At 47.5% G+C, this 20,862-nt stretch overlaps 1 protein-coding gene across 1 annotated transcript; it reads left to right on the top strand.

Annotated features, from left to right (window-relative positions):
• The first annotated feature begins 5,392 nt into the window (after positions 1-5,392).
• On the top strand, positions 5,393-8,981 carry LOC132357833 (uncharacterized protein CXorf49 homolog). The gene is made up of 5 exons (XM_059911667.1): positions 5,393-6,640; positions 7,286-7,442; positions 7,972-8,048; positions 8,316-8,361; positions 8,941-8,981. The coding sequence occupies exons 1-5, from the start codon at positions 5,393-5,395 to the stop codon at positions 8,979-8,981; spliced, it is 1,569 nt and encodes a 522-aa protein (XP_059767650.1).
• Positions 8,982-20,862: the final 11,881 nt, after the last annotated feature.

Genomic DNA, 20,862 nt, shown 5'->3' with positions numbered 1-20,862 from the left:
AAAGAAAAGGAAGGGAATGATGAAGACAAAGGATAGAGGTTACTTCTGAGGAGGGTGAAGGGAAAGGAATTGGAGCTTACATGCAAGGAACTTCTATGGTTATGGTGATGTTTGAAAAAACACTGCTATAAAAGTTTACTGAGGGAATGAATGACTCCTAAATCTGTATCTCTCTCTAGCTCTGACCCCTCACTGATGCTCCAGAACCAAATTTCTAAGTGCATTCTGGCTAATTCCACCTGCATGTCCTATAAGAAACACAACCTTAATGTATCCAAAATCCCATCATTTCCCTCCCAATCTTTCTTTACTTCTTGTGTCCCTATGCTCCCCACCACAAAGTCACTCAAAACAGAAATGTTAGTCTTCTTTGACTTCTGCTTCCTTGTGGTGGCCATAGAAACATGCCCCTCTGATCCGCTGCAGGGAACATAGTAGATTGGCAAGTGCCAGCTGCCACTTCTCTGGCTCCACCATTGTTTGTGCCAAGATCCCACATCCTCTGGGTAGCTCCCAGCCAGTGACTGAGCTTGGCAGGGGCATACTGCTTCAGGACAGGGACTCCTCTAAATGGCAGCTGTAGGTTGGGGACTCCACATGAGCCTGAACAAACTAAGCTAAACTGAACTAAAATTTAGTGTTAGAACGAAACTGCATCTGAGATTCTTCTTATCTGACCCTCCTTTCCCCCACGTCTCTCTTACAGATGTCAGACCTGCATCGCACCCTGAAGACTCATTCCTGCTCCTTCTCCTTTATCCTTCACATGCCATTCTCCCATCATGTTCTTTCATGTTCTATCATGCCTTGGTGTCCGTATTTTTGGAGGACCCAAACTAACAAAAGTGGTACCAGGAGTGGTCTGAGAAGTAAGCTATAAGATGGGGTTTATGGACCAGCTCACTCACCACCCAAATGACAAACAGCGTACCATTTTGAGTGTTATGTGGGGCATGGATAATCTCTAGCACAAGGTTACCTCCTGATTCCTTAAGGTTTTATCCATACGTACCTTGAAAAATATCCCAGTGGAGGGTCTTACTGTGGCCTGTGAGATGATTCAGGCCTTTGAATGGTAGGGAGGACACTATGTCTATAGGGAGGGCGGAGGCGGCTGTTCATTGCTCTTATACTGGCGCCCTGCAAAGACATAATGAGAAACTAAGAGACATTACCAAACAGTTAAGGGCAAAGTGTAAGACTCATGGGGATTTCTTGGTGGCTTACAAAATGCCCTTGCCTCCTGCGTAAGAAGAGCAGAGACAGTTGAGTAGCTCACAGATGATGTGATAACAATAAGTGCAGAACTCCAGAGATGTATACATCCTTGACAAACACAGGCCTGTTATGGGAAGGTCAGGGCCCTTTTTGGAAAAACTTCAGACTCTGAAATGTAGGCTGGGTATATTGGCATGGATGTCTCCAAACGTTGGCTTATCAGATCCAAACGTCCTGAGGCCTCAAAGCTTGCAGGGTGGCCCTTCCTTCCCTAGCAAGAGCTAACACATGCCCTGTGCTGGTAGATGCTACAGAGTCTGCTCCCCCACAAAGTGACAGATGACTCTCCCAGGGAAACCCTCATCTCTTCTCCATAAACTCACTGGGTATGCCAAGACTGATAAGGGGAAAAAGAAATTATACACCAAGGAATAACCAGCCTGTACTGGCAGGAGCAGGGCAATATCCCTGGGATTGGATTTTGAGGGTGCTGGATAAAGGGGACAGGAATATAAGACTGGATAAGCAAGTTTTACTGAGGGGAGGCGCTTTCTCATGCCATGGGATTTAACACACTGGCAAGGACTCCAGGAGATGGAGGAAATTCACTACTAGACTGGCCCTTTGAAACTTTGAGAAAGTGATGGCCCATAAGGAGAGAAGTGGAAATGCCTGCCTTGGATTGGCAGATGGCAGAGGAAGGAACAAAAAGGTTGAGTGATGCAGACATGCTAGAACAGACAGAAAAGGTGAGGCCAGTCACATGGCCTCATGGTTATGTCCCACTGTAGGCCTGAGAGGACACATCACTCACCAAAGCCATCAGGAGTGTTCTGGTGAGAGGGGCCCCAGCATCACTAGAAGTTTGGTGGTTGCTCCCCTCTGCAGGCCAATGCCAATGATGGAAGGAAAGTGGTCCCGACCTGGGCTCATTACCACCCATGGGAGCAAAGGAATTCTGACATAATAGAGGACAGAGGGCAGCTCTTAACCAAGAGATGCCAGAAGACCACATTTCCAGTAATGACCAGCAAGGTCAGAGGGGCAGTCAAGAGTGCCTGCTTGACCGGCAGAAAGCTGAGAAGATGGCACAGACAGCATTGCTCCCTAGGGGAAACTACAGCCAGCAAAAGGCAAGAATGCAAGAGAAGGAGGGCCATCATCCTGCTGAAAAGCCACAGTCTCCTGCTCAGTTCCTGCTCCTGAGCCAATTCAGAGACTGGCCCCATTGAAGACGTGGGTGAGTCCTGAGGAGGAAGGATCCAGAAACAAGGCAGTGGGTTATGTCCATCCCTAAAGAGAATGACTGCCATTTCTCAGGTGATTGTACACTGAGGCTAGAAAAAGATCCAGACACTTCTAGTACTACTGGACACAGGATCTGAGCTGACATTGATTCCGGAGGCCCAAAGTGTCATGATGGGGCCCCATTAGAATGGGGCTTATGAGACCCTGACATTAAAAGGAGTTGGGGATAGAGACCGGTTCAGAGTGAGCTGAATGGGTCCCTGGACCAACATAGTGGTCATTTCTCCAGTCCCCAAGCTGATAATTCTAAGTGATACACGTGACAGTTGGAGCAATGACCTGCACATTGGGTCATTAATCTGTGGAGTAAGAGCTATCACCTTGGGAAGGCCAAGAGGAACCTCTGACACTGACTCCCACTCCAGGCCAAGAGAGTAAGTCAAAACCAGTATTGGATCCTGGTGAGCGTAGGGGGGTAAAGCAGAGATTAGTGACATCATTGGAGACGTATGGGATGCAGGGGAAGAGCAGGTAGGAGAGCCACAGGGACGAAGAGAGTGGAGAAGGTGAGAAGAAGTTCTGGGAGTCTCTCTGTGGGGGAGGGAGGAAGGGAGTGGAAATGGTGAGAGGGAAGACGGAGGCTTCCACTGGATCCACCGGTAATGTTTCATAGGATGCTGGTGGATGCAGGAGATTTTGCTATATCCTTCCTTATCCATTTTAACATATTTGAAATACCACACCATGACTTAAAAAGTCACTGGGAGAAGTGGAAGGGGGCGGTATCCACAAACAGGCAGGCACCATCGGGGGCAGGCTCGAGGAGGAGGATTGCAGATTTACAGTGCACCCAATCTCCCCTGCTCTGTAACTTCTCCAGCATGGCCAGCTTCTCAGGTGCAGACCCAGAAGACTGGGCCTTTGAGTTCCACAGACAAGAGGGGTTCAGACACCCCAGGACTCTCCAGGAGGTCAGCCAGAGCAGGAGGCAGGAGAGAGAGGTGACTGAAGACAGAGGAGTACGAACGGGAAAGAGCAGAAGGAAGGTATGGGAGGAATGGAGGGGTGTCAGAGTAGGAGTTGGGTGGCAGACAAGGGAAATTCTAACACCCATGGGCCATATAGAAACCAAGAGAGGGACCACTCCCCAGACATCAGTACTGCTCAGCTCAGGGAAGCTGAGAACTGAGAGTTCCAAGAAAAATTGAGAGACACCTGGCTATCCACACCCACCGCCATCACAACTGGTAGGCCTTGGTTGTGCGTCCTTCAAAACTTTAAAACATACTTGTACATATACTTAAATGAATTCTCATATATTACATAGGATTGACTGGTGTGTGTGTGTGCCCACGCACGCAAGTGCTTTAATTTACGTATGTCAATCCAAAGCGATCGTTCTGCGACTTGCAGTTTGAAGTCAGGCGGATGCTTTTGAAAGCTGTGAGAATGGCCTGATGCATTCCTTTGGACTGCCACGCTTTATGCTACTGGATGCTAAGCCACGTTGCATTCATCCATTTCCTTACTGACGGGAATTTGGAGTGTTCCCAGTTTTTCCCATCACCAACACCCTTGTGCATGTGTTCTTGTACACTACAGGTACCAGCGTGTCTCCGGAAGAAGTACCAGGCAGCGGACTTGCCGGAACATAGAGGAAATAGCTTTTATTTTTCCTTCCAGTTTTAAGATCTTGGGCTCAAAGCAAGGACTCTGGAGGCAGATTGATTGATTTCAATGCTGCCGCTGATCCCCACGAGCCGAATGACCTTGGGCCAGTGGCTGAACCTCTCAGTGCCTGTTTCCTCACCGGTAAGAGGCCAGTAATAGTTGGTACTATAGTTATAGGTGTGTCACGTGGATGCATTACTATTTATGCCCAGCGCTTAGAAGAGTGCCAGGCACAGAGTCCGTGCTGGCACTAAGTTGCTTTCAATGGATTCTGCCAGATTACCTCCCAAATGGATCTCTTGCACCACCGCCACAGGGCTTTGCTCCTGACCTCTCCCACCCTCGGAATGGTTAAGCTCTTTGAAGGTTGTCAACCTAGTGTGTGAAACCCAATTCGTGGTTTTAGTTCACATCTCCAGGATCAGCGTTGGGGAGCATCTTTTGGGGTGTAACTGGCCACTGCGATTTCCTCTTCTTTGAATTTGCCTCAGATCGGGCGAAGGGCTGATGGAACGAGGCCAACCCCAGTCTGTCCGCCAACCCCAGTCTGTGCGCCAAACCCACCTGCCCGTAACGTTTGCTGAGCCACATTTGATGGAGCAGTTGAGACAGAGACCTTACAGAAGGAAAATACGATCCCTTTGCTCTCTGGCTGACCCGTGATTACTGACTGCGGGACTCTTGTGCCCATTCTCCTGTTGGGTCTTAAGGCTTGCGGTGGAAGGGAGGCTCGCAAATGCTTTCGGCGTGTGCTAGGCGTCCAGCACCTCCATCTTGACGTTTCATCCTCACCACCCCTGGAGCCCGGCGCCCTCACTCCCCGACCCCCTGTGTAGATGGGAAACGGAGGCTCAGAGCTGTGACTCTAACCGGAAAGGGGAGGCGGGACAGGAGGAGACGGGCCGAGAGGCTTGACAGAGGGAGGCACTCCCACCATCCCCTTCACCAGCCCACTGCCCGGATCGCCAACAGGCTTGGGGGCAAACCAGAGGCCCTCGACCCCATTGGTTAGGACTCGAGGGGGCGGGGAACAAGGCGCCCGCTGGTTGGTGGGGCCCGGACCAATGAGGAGGCCGTGGCGCGGGCGTGGGCGGTGCGCTGAAAGCCTCGCGTCGTTTGGTTTGAGGTGAGCTCGTGCTACGCCTGAGGTGGCTGCCGCTGCCCTCTGAGCGCCGCCCGCCTCGCCCGCTGTGACCGCGACCTCGACTCGGGCCATCGACAGTCGCCCCGGTTCCGGCGCCGCCAGGGTAGCGACATGAGCTCCCCCGATAAGCTGTCTGTGTGGGTAACGGTTTTTGGCCCAGAGGGCGGGGAGCGGGCCGGCGTCGTCCCAGGCGGCCCCGCAGTCCCGCGGGGACCCGACCCAGGCCCCGAGCCCGGGGAGCCGCGGAGCGGCGAGGGCGGGGGCGGCTTCCCGGACCCCGAGGGCTTCCAGTCGGAGCGGGAGATGCTGGAAGCGGGAGGGCCGGTGCTGTGGGGCAGCGAAGGCCGACCTGACTCCCCGGCTGACGTCACGAGGGACCTCCTGGAACTGGCCGAGGAGTCTGCGGCGGGCATCCTGCGGCAGCTGGCCGACTGGGACGTGCTGGACGTCCACAGACACCCGTCCCCGGAGAGCTGCGCCGCCTTCGAAGTGTCCACCGTGTGGGCCGGCCTCGAGGCGGGTCCCGGCGGTCGAGGAGCGCCCGCCCAGAGCTGTGGGGAAGCGCCGCCGGCTCCGTCCGGCCCTCTCCACCTCGGTGGGCCCGAAGCGGGCCGGGCCTGGGGGAACCCTAAGAGAGGCCCTAAGCGTAGGTTGAAGGTGGCTGCGGATCGCCAGCGGCTCCCCGAGGAAGACCCGGCCTGGCTGCTGTCCGACCCCGAGTCCTCACATGAGCTCAGTGAGACACAGCTGATGACGGTGAGCACTTACCCCAGAGGAGGAGGCCAGGCCGAGCCCAGCAGACCCGAGGCTCCCGGGGACACTCCCAGACACTCGATTTTCCAAGACAGGGAGAATTTCCTTCACGTGCCAGGCTCTTCCCTGTCCTTGGCTCCGCGAGGACTCACTTCGGTTGTGGAAACGCAGGGCGTGGGAGAGCAGGGCATCTCTTCCCCTAGGAAAATGCGGAGCGTGCTCTGGGGGAAGGGGGGCAGCAGGCCCAGCTACCCGGGAGCTGCTGCTGCTGCTGCTGCAGGTGGCCTGCCGCGGGTCACTCCTAGGAAGAAGGGGGCCCAGGAGAAGAAATCCCTCGGGGGAGCCTCCAAACTTGCCCTGGGGAGAACCTTCCCTTCCGGGGGAGTGCGAATCTCGGCACCTCCCCTGGAACCGGCCACCTTGCCCCCAATCTCTGGTATTCCGCTGCTTGGGAGGTCCAAGAGGTATGGCTTGGTCCTTTCGGGAACCGAACAGTCCAAGCACACCGGCGCTGGGAAGAAATCCGTGGCCAGGCGGGCAAGGGAGTCTGAGGCGGTGGCGGGAGAAGATAAAGACCCAAATAGAGACCCAGCCGCAAAGGGCCAAGTGAGTAGGCCATGCTCCTCCTCTCTCCCCACTCTTCGCCCCCCCCCCAGCTCCAACCACCCCCAGGACCCAGGACACACGTCTTCACCCATGCTGCCTCTGTCCATCCCTCAGGGGTCGTCATTGGGGGCCCCTCGGTCACTGGGTCATTAGGATGCCAGATCGGGCTCCTTTTACTAGGGACAAACATTAAGGTAACACTTCAGGTGTGCTGGGCCCAGTTCTCCACCCTTGGCCTGTTTCCAGCCTCCTCTGCGAGACAGGCTGTGATGGAAGGCAGGGCTGTTAGCTGAATTGGGTCGGGGGATCCCTTAAAAGTTTCCCCGAAAAGCCTCAGTATTTAAACTCACCAGCTTCCTGAATCCTACTTCCTAGCTGTTCCCCAGACCTTCCTTGCAGGGGGCCTGGGCTTTCTCAGTGCCCCAGTGTTGTCCCTAGATCAGCTCTGCCTGCTGGCCTGGGGCTGACTGAGGGAGAAAGTGCTAATGAGATCAGCCTTTCAATTCCCTTCCCAATTCCCTGCCTCACCCCGGCCCCGAATCACACACTCTCTCTCCCTCTCTCTCTGTCTCTCACACACACACATACACACACACACACACACACACATTCTTAGTCCAAATCGGTGAGAAATTCTTGTTTCAGCTGCCAACTCACAAGCCAGGCACATCTTTTCCACGCATGCATGGTGGAAAAGCCTGCAGTGACGACCTCAACACCAGAGGCCCCCAAGATCCAGGAAACTCAGAGCCCTTGGCCCTGAACCCAGGAGAAGTCATGCCCAGGGGGCCTGTCCCCTCAGGTGAGTGTCGTGGGTTTGATATGAGGGGAGGGGAGAGGGGTTGAGGACAGAAACCTCTGGCTCTGTCTCTGCTGGGGGCACAGCCTTGCTCCCAGGCAGCTTCTCTCCCAGGAGACGGGGTGCTGGCAGGGCTGGCCTTGAGCCACATCATCCTCTGTGTGGGGTTTGTGCGGCCGGGGTGATCGGTGGCAGTGCCCCAAACAGCTCCTCTGGGTGTAGACTTGCAGGGGAACAGCCTTTTCTGTTAAGTCCTTTTCGCCCACATTGTTCTCCCATGTGCTGGCTGTGGCTGCAGCTCTGGGAGGGTCGAATCCAGAGCCACAGCCTTTGGGGACCACAGTGGCGAAATGGCTGCCCCTGGGGAACAAGGGAGGCAGGCCCAGAGAGAAGGTTCGGGCTGCTGGGCAGAGCAGGGGCGGCTTGTTGCCAGCGGAGGGTGGTGCTGCCTCACCTCACGTTAGACCCCGCTTGGCCCTTTCCACCTCACTGGGAGCCTGGGAAGCTGGATTGTGTGTCCTTTCCCTCTCAGGTGACCGGAAGCCACTTGACCATCCCCCAAGACCAGAAAGACAGCAGCAGCCACTGGGAACACCGGGCTGTCCTCTGGTAATGCTTCCTCTGCCTCCTGGAAATGCAGGCCCAAACTCGAGGGTGGGATCTGGGTCCAAGTTCAACTGACATGTGTGGGGCCCCCCCTCCCCTGCCCCCACGACGTACCCCACGGAGGGAACCCACCTCCTTTCCACTGAGGAGCCCTTGCCAGTCTAGCCACCCGGCTCTGGGATGGAGGGCCTTGGGGAGAGGAGAAGGTGGAGGAGAGAGGAGGCCAGAGTATACTAATCATTTCTCTTCCTCCTGTGTCTGCTGGCCTAGAGTCTCGTGCTACAGAGAGAAATAGACGACCTTAAGGAGAAACTTGGTATGAGGAACCGGGGACGGAGAGCGGTGTCTTAGTGCAGAACCCGGGTGGGCACCTGGGGTGGGGGTGGACTGCAGGTGCATTCGGCCTCGCAGGGACCAACATCCCTTTGGGGAGGAGAACCTAGCAGGCCTGGCCCTGGAGCCGGCTGTGCATGTCCAGCTGGGCGTGTGTACAAGTAGCAAGGTACTGTCTGGACTGCATGCACACTTTGCCAACCAGACCAGTCCTAGGGAACCTCCTTCTGATAGGACTTTTAGAGATGCCTCGTTGATTTTCCCTTGAACTGCTGCTTGGTGTGGCTCCTAAGGTTCTTGTTGGATTGTTTGTTTGTGTGACGAGTTCTGACTGGTTGTGGCACGGCCCACAGCATGAGGGCTGCTGGCACACTTTGTTTCCCTTTAGGAACCGGTTCCACATTCAATTCGGGTGGTGGGGAGTGGTCAGGCCCAGAGCTCTTTGCATCAGGTCTGGAGGGGGTTTTAGGTTGCAGGGCTAGGCGGTTCCTCACGGGGATAGGGGGACGGGCTTCTATATCCCTCTGTCTGGAGCGCCTGCTAATGCCTGTCCCTGTTGCAGCCGCCATGCAGTACCTGGCTGACAAGTTCCAGACCCTTTGAAGTGAGTGTTACGCACACCGTACCCCTTCCCACAGTCCTGCCTGTTGAGCAGGGCTGGGGGCTGGCCCTGGCTTGAGGCTCCTCCCTGACTCCGCTGTTTCACAGGTTGAGCCCAGCGTCTTCCTGCAAGAGGAGCAGCTGGTACCTTTGGGGCCCGGGAGCTGTGGCCAAGCTCGTTCCCTCCTGTTCTGCCTCAGCTGGGGCTTCCTCTCCCCCTTGTTTTGCCCCCGCCCCACCCCAGTTTCACAGCATTTTCTAATTAAAGTGCCTCTCATATTCTGTGTTCTGCCTTCTCTCTGGAGGGGTAGGGGTAGGGGTAGGGGGCCGGGGCAGGGCGCTGCTCCACGTCAGAGCCTTTTCCGGAACAGTATCTCTGGCATCCTGTGGCGGGGACTCTGGGCCAGCCTCTGCTACCATCCCTGCAGTCAAGCCAGCGGAGTGCCCCACGTCTGGGTCCTGTGTGGGCTCTGCCTGGCGACAGTGGCACGTCCTCCCTTTCCCCCGAAGGCCCTCTTCTAGTTCTATCCAAACCCCCTTCCTCCTTTGGGGTCTGGCGGCTCCCATTCATCTCTGCCATTCCCCCTCCCCATCAGCAGGAACTCATGACCCCCTTCCAGAGCTCCAATCTGGAAGCTTTCACATCCTCCCTGCCCTAGCCAGCTGACCACCCTCCTCCAGCCTGGTCGTCTCTATACCCTTGAGTGGAAATTGGCCCGTCAGGTTCTATGTCAAGTGTGGTTAGTAGGTCTGTGTTCTTGCATGGTCCCCGTCAAATACTCTTCCACCAGCCCCATGACACAGATTTTCCTGGAAATGGTATTTCCGTCTCCCAGCTCAATCTCCCTGACTGCCTCTTTAGGACACATGAGGTTGAATCTGAACTCCACGTTCGATTTCTCCCTCACTGGAGGTTGGGAAGCACTTCCTTCCCTCAGCCAGGACCCAGGGCTGTACCAGCCTGAGACTCAGAGGGACAGATTTGTGTTTGAGTGAGGCGAGGGTGGTTCTGCCTGACCGCCTTCCCGAAAGACCGGTGTTTTACTACACAAAAGGGGGTATGATGGTAGATAGGACATTCCAGGTTGGTGAGTGTGTGTCCCTGTGTGTGAATAAAAGTAATCAGGGATAATCTCCCTTGAGGGAGAAAGATGTGATTCAGGGAGTAAAGGGAGTAGAGGCTGGTCCAGGTTCTGTGAGGCATTGAATGAGCAAAATCAAGGGTCGGATCTGTTTTGTTCAAGGGTTGTCGTTAAATTCCCAAAACATAGGAGGGGGATGATGCAGAAGTCACCAAACCCCACGACAGGGTGTTGGGATGCTCAAAATGTTGGATTCGCTGGAGGAGGCTCTCGATCCTACTCTGTGATCCTGTGATGTCTGACGACTACTGTGGGTGTGGATGGAATGAGATTGGGAAGGGTGGCTCCTCAGAGTAGCTCATCTTAGAATCAGGAGACCCATATATGAGACCACCCAACATGAGCTACCCGGGACAGGGGCGGGATGGGCGCAGTGAGGATGGGAAGTAAGGAGTGACTGTACCTGGACAATGGGGGAGCACTTGGGTCCACCCTTCCCCCATATTCTCACCCTGACTCGCTTCCAGAGTTCATGGCATGAGCTCAGGTGGACAGACCACATGTGGGATGGGACAGTCACAGACCTCAGTGTCAGAAAAGAATGTTCGTGGGACTGAATCCTTCCACTCAAACCCCTCCCTGGAGAAGGTGGGCTTGACTGCTTAGTTTACATCTTTGACCCTGAACCTGATCCAGTGGTTATTGCTTGGCGGTGTAGCACATCTCGCTGCTGTCTGAGTGACTAAGTTTGGCAGAGACCTTCCAGCTGAGGTTTCTGCTCACCGAGACGTGCAGGCAACTTGTGCCCGGGGAGAAGTCCAGCACCAGCACCAGCACCGCCTGTCGGCAGAGGGGGTCACGGGGCTGTGGTCACCCGGGTGAGGAAGTAGAGAAGCTTGCTGAAAGGGAGATGACATGGGAGGGCGTGACCTCAACCCTTGGTGATGCATTTTCCCTGCCTCCCTTCCCTCCACTGAGCACACAATCTCTCTGTTCCGTGTTCTGACCAACTACTGCAGAAAAATGTTGCTGGAAACATGTATTTCACAGGCTGTGGCTTGGCCCTGAGCTTTCCAGTTCCAGAGGGAAATAGTGGCAGGTCATACATCTGGGCCCCCGTGTGTAGGAGGAGGTCAGGACCACGCCCTCATTCAGTTCGCCCCATTTGCCTTTCCCCTGAAGCCCCTTCTCCAGCCTGGGAGACAGTGGCGGCTGGCCTGGAGAGCCCTAGGCCCCATCCTGCCTGCTTCTGCTCCCTGCCCAATTACTGGGAAGATGCCCCCTCCCCACCCCACCCACTCCGCACCAGCACCAGCCCAACCACAGGCCAACTGCTCTCTCTGGACTCTTGGGGGGAAGTGACACAAACAAGAAGGTAGGTGTAGGTGAGCCCTGGAGAGGGAGCTGGGTGTGGTGGGCAGAGTAATCATGCCCCAAGGTGTCCAAATCCTAATTCCTGCTGTTGGCTTATATGTTACCTTGCATGGCAACAGGGGGTTAAGCTTGCAGGTGCAATAAAGGCTGCTACCCAGCTGAATTAAGGTGGGGAGACTCTCACCTGCATTGGCCAGGTTCGGCCAGGCACATTGGGGCTGCCAGGGTTGCCATGTGGACCGTCCCTGCGTGATTCCAGGGCGCAGCATTCGAATGACTGCAGTGTGCTTGGTGCCCCCTGTGCTTGTGCACTGTTGAAGTCTTGGTAAGTACCGCTCAGATGCAGATGGAGGACAGACCAGTAGTTTTGGACCTCCCTTTTGTTCCAAGCCAATCACTTCCCCCACCCTAGTCCTCTTGAGGTATCTGCCAGCCTGACTTTTACAATGATCATTCACTTTCTTTTAAAGGATTTACAATTGTTATTTAATAAAATAACCCTTCCAAAGATAAAAGACACTATACATATGCACATCGTAGAGAGCATAAGCTCTCAATTTGACAAATAATTATGAACGGAACAACCCATGTAATTATACCCAGGTGACAGAAAAGTACATTGCACATCCAGAAGTCCCCTATATGTCCTTTTCTGTGTAGGAATCCAAATGGATAAGTCTACATACTGCCTGATCCCATTTACTTCACGTTCTTGAGAAGGCCAGACTGTAGGGATAGAAAACAGATTGGTGGTTGCCTGGGTCTGGGGGTTGAGACAAGAGGTTAAACTACCAAAGAGCATGAAGCAATTCTGAGGCTGATGAAAATGTTTTTAATTTTGATTGTATTGGTGGTTCCATAACAGAATGTGTTCATAGAGACTCTTAGACCTTGTATGTAAATTAATTTTAATAAACCCATATTATTAAAAAAATGTAAAAAGTGCATTATGACACAGCATTTAGGGAAGAAAAATAAATAAAGAGAATCCAAATTGGAAAGGAAAAAGTAAAACTATCACTGTTTGCACGTGACATGATAATATACATAGGAAATCCTAAAGATGCCACCAGAAAACTACTGGAGTTCATAAACTATTTCAGTGAAGTTGCAGTATACAAAATTAATATACAGAAGTCTGTTACATTTCTATACACTAACAATGAAATATCAGAAAGAGAAAATAGGGAAACAATCTCATTTAGTGTCACATCAAACAGAATAAAATCCCTAGGAATAAATCTACCTAAGGAGGCAAAAGACCTGTACTCTGAAAGCCATAAGACACTGTGGAAAGATGTTGAAGATGACACAAACAGATCAAAGATATACCATGTTCTTGGACTGTCAGAATCAATATTGTTAAAATGGCCATGCTACACAAGGCAATCTACAGATTCAATGTAATTCCTGTCAAATTACCAATGGCATTTTTCACACGACTGGAACAAATAAGTTTAAAATTTGTATGGAAACACAAACAACCCCGAATTGCCAGAACAATCTGGAGAAAGAAGAATGTAGTTGTAGGAATTATGCTCCCTGACCTTAGACTATACTACAAAGATACCGTGATCAAAACAGTATGGTGATCTTGACTTGCTGTGTCGTTCGTGGAGCTTCTATGCGGTGTCATTCGTGGAGCTTCTGACCTGTGGCCCTCGGACCGAGGTGTCGGGACAGCTGTTTGTGCACTAGAACTCTGGTCTGAAGTGCTGGGTGCCAGGTCTCTGCACACGGCCCCCTATGAGCAACTGAAACAAAACTAAGCACAAAGGAAAAGAAAAATGAAAGATACAGTAGAAATACATCTACACGTGGAACTGCTCCTACAGAACACCCACTGAACGCTGGCAGAAGACGTCAGACATCCCAAAAGCTTTATTTTATTTTATTTTATTTTATCCTCTTTCTTTCTTTCTTTCTTTCTATTTTTTTCTCCCTTTTATTCTGAGCCATGTGGATGAAAGGCTTTTGGTGCTCCAGCCAGGCATCAGGGCTGTGCCTCTGAGGTGGGAGAGCCAACTTCAGGACACTGGTCCACAAGAGACCTCCCAGCTCCACGTAATACCAAACGGCGAAAATCTCTCAGAGATCTCCATCTCAACATCAAGACCCAGCTTCACTCAAAGACCAGCAAGCTACAGTGCTGGACACCCTATGCCAAACAACTAGCAAGACAGGAACACAGCCCCATCCATTAGCAGAGAGGCTGCCTAAAATCATAATAAGGCCACAGACACCCCAAAACACACCACCAGATGTGGACGTGCCCACCAGAAAGACAAGATCCAACCTCATCCACCAGAACACAGGCACTAGTCCCCTCCACCAGGAAGCCTACACAACCCACTGAACCAACCTTAGCCACTGGGGACAGATACCAAAAACAACGGGAACTACGAAACTGCAGCCTGTGAAAAGGAGACCCCAAACACAGTAAGATAAGCAAAATGAAAAGACAAAAAACCACACAGCAGGTGAAGGAGCAGGGTCAAAACACACCAGACCTAACAAATGAAGAGGAAATAGGCAGTCTACCTGAAAAAGAATTCAAAATAATGATAGTAAAGATGATCCAAAGTCTTGGAAATAGAATTCACAAAATGCAAGAAACATTTAACAAGGACGTAGAAGAGCTAAAGAGGAACCAAGCAACGATGAAAAACACAATAAATGAAATTAAAATTACTCTAGATGGGATCAATAGCAGAATAACTGAGGCAGAAGAAAGGATAAGTGACCTGGAAGACAGAATGGTGGAATTCACTGCTGCGGAACAGAATAAAGAAAAAAGAATGAAAAGAACTGAGGACAGTCTCAGAGACCTCTGGGACAACATTAAATGCACCAACATTCGAATTATAGGGGTCCCAGAAGAAGAAGAGAAAAAGAAAGGGACTGAGAAAATATTTGAAGAGATTATAGTTGAAAACTTCCCTAATATGGGAAAGGAAATAGTTAATCAAGTCCTGGAAGCACAGAGAGTCCCATACAGGATAAATCCAAGGAGAAACATGCCAAGACACATATTAATCAAACTATCAAAAATTAAATATAAAGAAAACATTAAAAGCAGCAAGGGAAAAACAACAAATAACACACAAGGGAATCCCCATAAGTTTAACAGCTGATCTTTCAGCAGAAACTCTGCAAGCCAGAAGGGAGTGGCAGGATATACTTAAAGTCATGAAGGAGAAAAACCTACAACCAAGATTACTCTACCCAGCAAGGATCTCATTCAGATTTGATGGAGAAATTAAAACGTTTACAGACAAGCAAAAGCTGAGAGAGTTCAGCACCACCAAACCAGCTTTACAACAAATGCTAAAGGAACTTCTCTAGGCAAGAAACACAAGAGAAGGAAAACACCTACAATAACAAACCCAAAATATTTAAGAAAATGGGAATAGGAACATACATATTGATAATTACCTTAAATGTAAATGGATTAAATGCTCCCACCAAAAGACACAGACTGGCTGAATGGATACAGAAACAAGACCCATATATATGCTGTCTACAAGAGACCCACTTCAGACCTAGAGACACTTACAGACTGAAAGTGAGGGGATGGAAAAAGATATTCCATGCAAATGGAAATCAAAAGAAAGCTGGAGTAGCAATTCTCATATCAGACAAAATAGACTTTAAAATAAAGACTATTACAAGAGACAAAGAAGGACACTATATAATGATCAAGGGATCGATCCAAGTGGAAGGTATAACAATTGTAATTATTTATGCACCCAACATAGGAGCACCTCAATACATAAGGCAAATACTAACAGCCATAAAAGGGGAAATCAACAGCAACACAATCATCGTAGGGGACTTTAACACCCCACTTTCACCAATGGACAGATCATCCAAAATGAAAATAAAGAAACACAAACTTTAAATGATACATTAAACAAGATGGACTTAATTGATATTTATAGGACATTCCACCCAAAAACAACAGAATACACATTTTTCTCAAGTGCTCATGGAACATTCTCCAGGATAGATCATATGTTGGGTCACAAATCAAGCCTTGGTAAATTTAAGAAAATTGAAATCGTATCAAGTATCTTTTCCGACCACAACACTATGAGACTAGATATCAATTACAGGAAAAGATCCGTAAAAAATACAAACACATGGAGGCTACACAATACACTACTTAATAACGAATTGATCACTGAAGAAATCAAAGGGGAAATCAAAAATACCTAGAAACAAATGACAATGGAGACACGACGACCCAAAACCTATGGGATGCAGCAAAAGCAGTGCTAAGAGGGAAGTTTATAGCAATACAGACCTACATCAAGAAACAGGAAACATCTCGAATAAACAACCTAACCTTGCACCTAAAGCAATTAGAGAAAGAAGAGCAAAAAAACCCCAAAGCTAGCAGAAGGAAAGAAATCATAAAGATCAGATCAGAAATAAATGAAAAAGAAATAAGGGAAACAAGAGCAAAAATCAATGAAACTAAAAGCTGGTTCTTTGAGAAGATAAACAAAATTGATAAACCATTAACCAGACTCATCAAGAGAAAAAGGGAGAAGACTCAAATCAATAGAATTAGAAATGAAACAGGAGAAGTAACCACTGACACTGCAGAAATACAAACGATCATGAGAGATTACTACAAGCAACTCTATGCCAATAAAATGGACAACCTGGAAGAAATGGACAGATTCTTAGAAATGCACAACCTACCGCGACTGAACCAGGAAGAAATAGAAAATATGAACAGACCAATCACAAGCACTGAAACTGAAACTGTGATGAAAAATCTTCCAACAAACAAAAGCCCAGGACCAGATGGCTTCACAGGCGAATTCTATCAAACATTTAGAGAAGAGCTAACACCTATCCTTCTCAAACTATTGCAAATATTGCAGAGGGAGGAACACTCCCCAACTCATTCTACGAGGCCACCATCACCCTGATACCAAAACCAGACAAAGATGTCACAAAGAAAGAAAACTACAGGCCAATATCACTGATGAACATACATGCAAAAATCCTCAAAAAATACTAGCAAACAGAATCCAACAGCACATTAAAAGGATCATAACTCATGATCAAGTGGTGTTTTTCCCAGGAATGCAAGGATTATTCAATATGTGCAATCAATCAATGTGATACATCATATTACCAAATTGACGGAGAAAAACCATATGATAATCTCAATAGATGCAGAGAAAGCTTTCAACAAAATTCAACACCCATTTATGATAAAAGCCCTGCAGAAAGTAGGCATGGAGGGAACTTTCCTCAACATAATAAAGGCTATATATGACAAACCCACAGCCAACCTTGTCCTCAATGGTGAAAAACTGAAACCATTTCCACTAAGATCAGGAACAAGACAAGGTTGCCCACTCTCACCACTATTATTCAACAAAGTTTTGGAAGTGTTAGCCACAGCAATCAGAGAAGAAAAAGAAATAAAAGGAATCCAAATCGGAAAAGAAGAAGTAAAGCTGTCACTGTTTGCAGATGACATGATACTATACATAGAGAATCCTAAAGATGCTACCAGAAAACTACTAGAGCTAATCAATGAATTTGGTAAAGTAGCAGGATACAAAATTAATGCACAGAAATCTCTTGCATTCCTATATACTAATGATGAAAAATCTGAAGTGAAATTAAGAAAACACTCCCATTTACCATTGCAACAAAAAGAATAAAATATCTAGGAATAAACCTACCTAAGGAGACAAAAGACCTGTATGCAGAAAATTATAGGACACTGATGAAAGAAATTAAAGATGATAGAAATAGATGGAGAGATATACCATGTTCTTGGATTGGAAGAATCAACATTGTGAAAATGACTCTACTACCCAAAGCAATCTACAGATTCAACGCAATCCCTATCTAACAACCACTGGCATTTTTCACAGAACTAGAACAAAAAATATCACAATTTGTATGGAGACACAAAAGACACCGAATAGCCAAAGCAATCTTGAGAACGGAAAATGGAGCTGGAGGAATCAGGCTCCCTGACTTCAGACTATATTACAAAGCTACAGTAATCAAGACACTTTGTTACTGGCACAAAAACAGAAACATAGATCAATGGAACAGGATAGAAAGCCCAGAGATAAACCCACGCCCATATGGTCACCTTATCTTTGATAAAGGAAGCAAGCATATACAGTGGAGAAAAGACAGCCTCTTCAATAATTGGTGCTTGGAAAATTGGACAGGTACCTGTAAAAGTATGAAATTAGAACACTCCCTGACACCATACACAAAAATAAACTCAAAATGGATTAAAGACCTAAGTGTAAGGCCAGACACTATCAAACTCTTAGAGGAAAACATAGCCAGAACACTCTATGACATACATCACAGCAAGATCCTTTTTGACCCAGCTCCTAGAGAAATGGAAATAAGAACACAAATAAACAAGTGGGACCTAATGAAACTTCAAAGCTTTTGCACAGCAAAGGAAACCATAAACAAGACCAAAAGACAACCCTCAGAATGGGAGAAAATATTTGCAAATGAAGCAACTGACAAAGGATTAATCTCCAAGATTTACAAGCAGCTCATGCAGCTCAATAACAAAAAAACAAACAAACCAATCCAAAAATGTGCAGAAGACCTAAATAGACATTTTTCCAAAGAAGATATACAGAGGGCCAACAGACACATGAAAGAATGCTCAACATAATTAATCATTAGAGAAAGCAAATCAAAAGTACAATGAGGTATCATCTCACACTGGTCAGAATGGCCATCATCAAAAAATCTAGAAACAATAAATGCTGGAGAGGGTGTGGAGAAAAGGGAACACTCTTGCACTGTTGGTGGGAATGTAAATTGATACAGCCACTATGGAGAACAGTATGGAAGTTCCTTAAAAATCTAAAAATACAACTACCATACGACCCAGCAATCCCTCTACTGGGCATATACCATGAGAAAACCATAATTCAAAAAGGGTCATGTACCAAAATATTCATTGCAGCTCTATTTACTATAGCCAGGACATGGAAGCAACCTAAGTGTCCATCATCGGATGAATGGATAAAGAAGATGTGGCACATATATTCAATGGAATATTACTCAGCCATAAAAAGAAATGAAATGGAGGTATTTGTAATGAGGTGGATGGAGTTAGAGTCTGTCATACAGAGTGAAGTAAGTCAGAAAGAGAAAAACAAATACAGTATGCTAACACATATATATGGATTCTAAGGGAGAAAAAAAGGCCATGAAGAACCTAGTGGCAAGATGGGGATAAAGAAACAGACCTACTAAAGAATGGACTTGAGGATATGGGGAGGGGGAGGGGTGAGATGTGATAGGATGAGAGAGTGTCATGGACATATATACACTACCAAATATAAAATAGATAGCTAGTGGGAAGCAGCCGCATAGCACAGGGAGATCAGCTCGGTGCATTGTGACCGCCTGGGGGGGTGGGATGGGGAGGGTGGGAGGGAGGGAGATGCGGGAGGGAGGAGATATGGGAACGTGTGTATATCTGTAGCTGATTCACTTTGTTATAAAGCAGAAACTAACACACCATTGTGAAGCAATTATACTTCAATAAAGATGTTTAAAAAAAAACAAAACAAACAAAAAACAGTATGGTACCAGCACAAAAACAGGCACATAGATCAATGCTACAAGATAGAAAGCCCAGAAATAAACCCACACACTTATGGTCAATTACTCTACGACAAAGGAGGCAAGAATATACAATGGAGAAAAGACCGTCTCTTCAGCAAGTGGTGCTGGGAAAACTGGACAGCTACATTGAAAAGAATAAAATTAGAACATTCTCTAACACCACCTACAAAAATAAACTCAAAATGGATTAAAGACCTAAATGTAAGATCAGATGCTATAAAAGTCCTAGAGGAAAACACAGGCAGAACACTCTTTGACATAAATCGCAGCAATATTTTTTTGGATCCATCTCCTAGAGTAATGGAAACAAAAGCAAAAATAAACAAATGGGACCCAATGAAACTTAAAAGCTTTTGCACAGCAAAGGCAACCATAAAGAAAACGAAGACAACCTATGGACTGGGAGAAAATATTTGTAAACGATGTGACCGACAAGGGATTAATTTCCAAAACATACAAACAGCTCATAAAGCTCAATATCAAAAACAAACAAACAAAGAAACAAACAACCCAATCAAACAGCGGGCAGAAGACCTAAATAGACACTTCTCCAATGAAGACATACAGATGGCCAATAGGCACATGAAAAGATGCTGTACATTGCTAATTATTAGAGAAATGCAAATCAAAACTACAATGAGGTATCACCTCACACCAGTCAAAATGGCCATCATTAAAAAGTCTACAAGTAATAAATGCTGGAGAAGGTGTGGAGAAAAGGGAACCCTTGTACAGTGTTGGTGGGAATGTAGATTGGTGCAGCCACTATGGAGAACAGTATGGATGTTCCTTAAAAAACGAAAAATAGAATTACCATATGATCCAGCAATCCCACTCCTGGGCATATATCCAGAGAAAACCATAATTCGAAAAGATACATGCACCCCTATATTCATAGCAGCTCTTTTTACCATAGCCAAGACATGGAAGCAACCTAAATGTCCATCAACAGAGGAATGGATAAAGAAGATGTGATATACATATACACACATATATGTGTATGTATGTATATATATATATATATATATATATATATATATACACACACACACACAGATATATGTGTATATATATGTATATATACACATACATACATATACATACACACAGGGAATGGAATGGTTAAAGAAGATGTGGTATATATATATACAATGGAATATTACTCAGCCATAAAAAAAAGAATGAAATAATGCCATTTGCATCAACATGGATGGACCTAGAGATGATCATACTAAGTGAGGTAAGTCAGGCAGAGAAAGACAAATATCATATGATATCACTCATATGTGGAATCTAATTTTAAAAATGACACGAATGAACTTATTTATAAAACAAACAGACTTACACATATCAAAAACTAACTTATGGTTGCCAAAGGGCAAAGGGGGGGAGGGATAAATTAGGAGTTTGGGATTAACAGATACACACTACTATATGTAAAATAAATAAATATCAAGGACCTACTTATAGCACAGAGAACTATATTCAATATCTTGTAATAATCTATAATGGAAACGAATCTGAAAAGAATATATGTATATAAAATACATATATATTTATATATTTATTTATATAAAATACATATACATCTATCTGAATCACTTTGCTGTACACCTGAAACTAACACAACATTCTAAGTCATCTCTACTTCAATTTTTAAAAGTACGTTACATTACAGGGAAATTCCCTGGTGGTCCAGTGGTTAAGATTCTGTGCTTCCACTGCAGGGGGCACGGGTTTGATCCCTCCTTGGGGAAATAGGATACTGCGTGCCACGT

Source organism: Balaenoptera ricei, chromosome X (genome assembly GCF_028023285.1).
Source record: "Balaenoptera ricei isolate mBalRic1 chromosome X, mBalRic1.hap2, whole genome shotgun sequence".
Taxonomy (NCBI): domain Eukaryota; kingdom Metazoa; phylum Chordata; class Mammalia; order Artiodactyla; family Balaenopteridae; genus Balaenoptera; species Balaenoptera ricei.
Note: the sequence above shows the minus strand (reverse complement) of the source record. Positions and strands in the feature narration are given on the sequence as shown.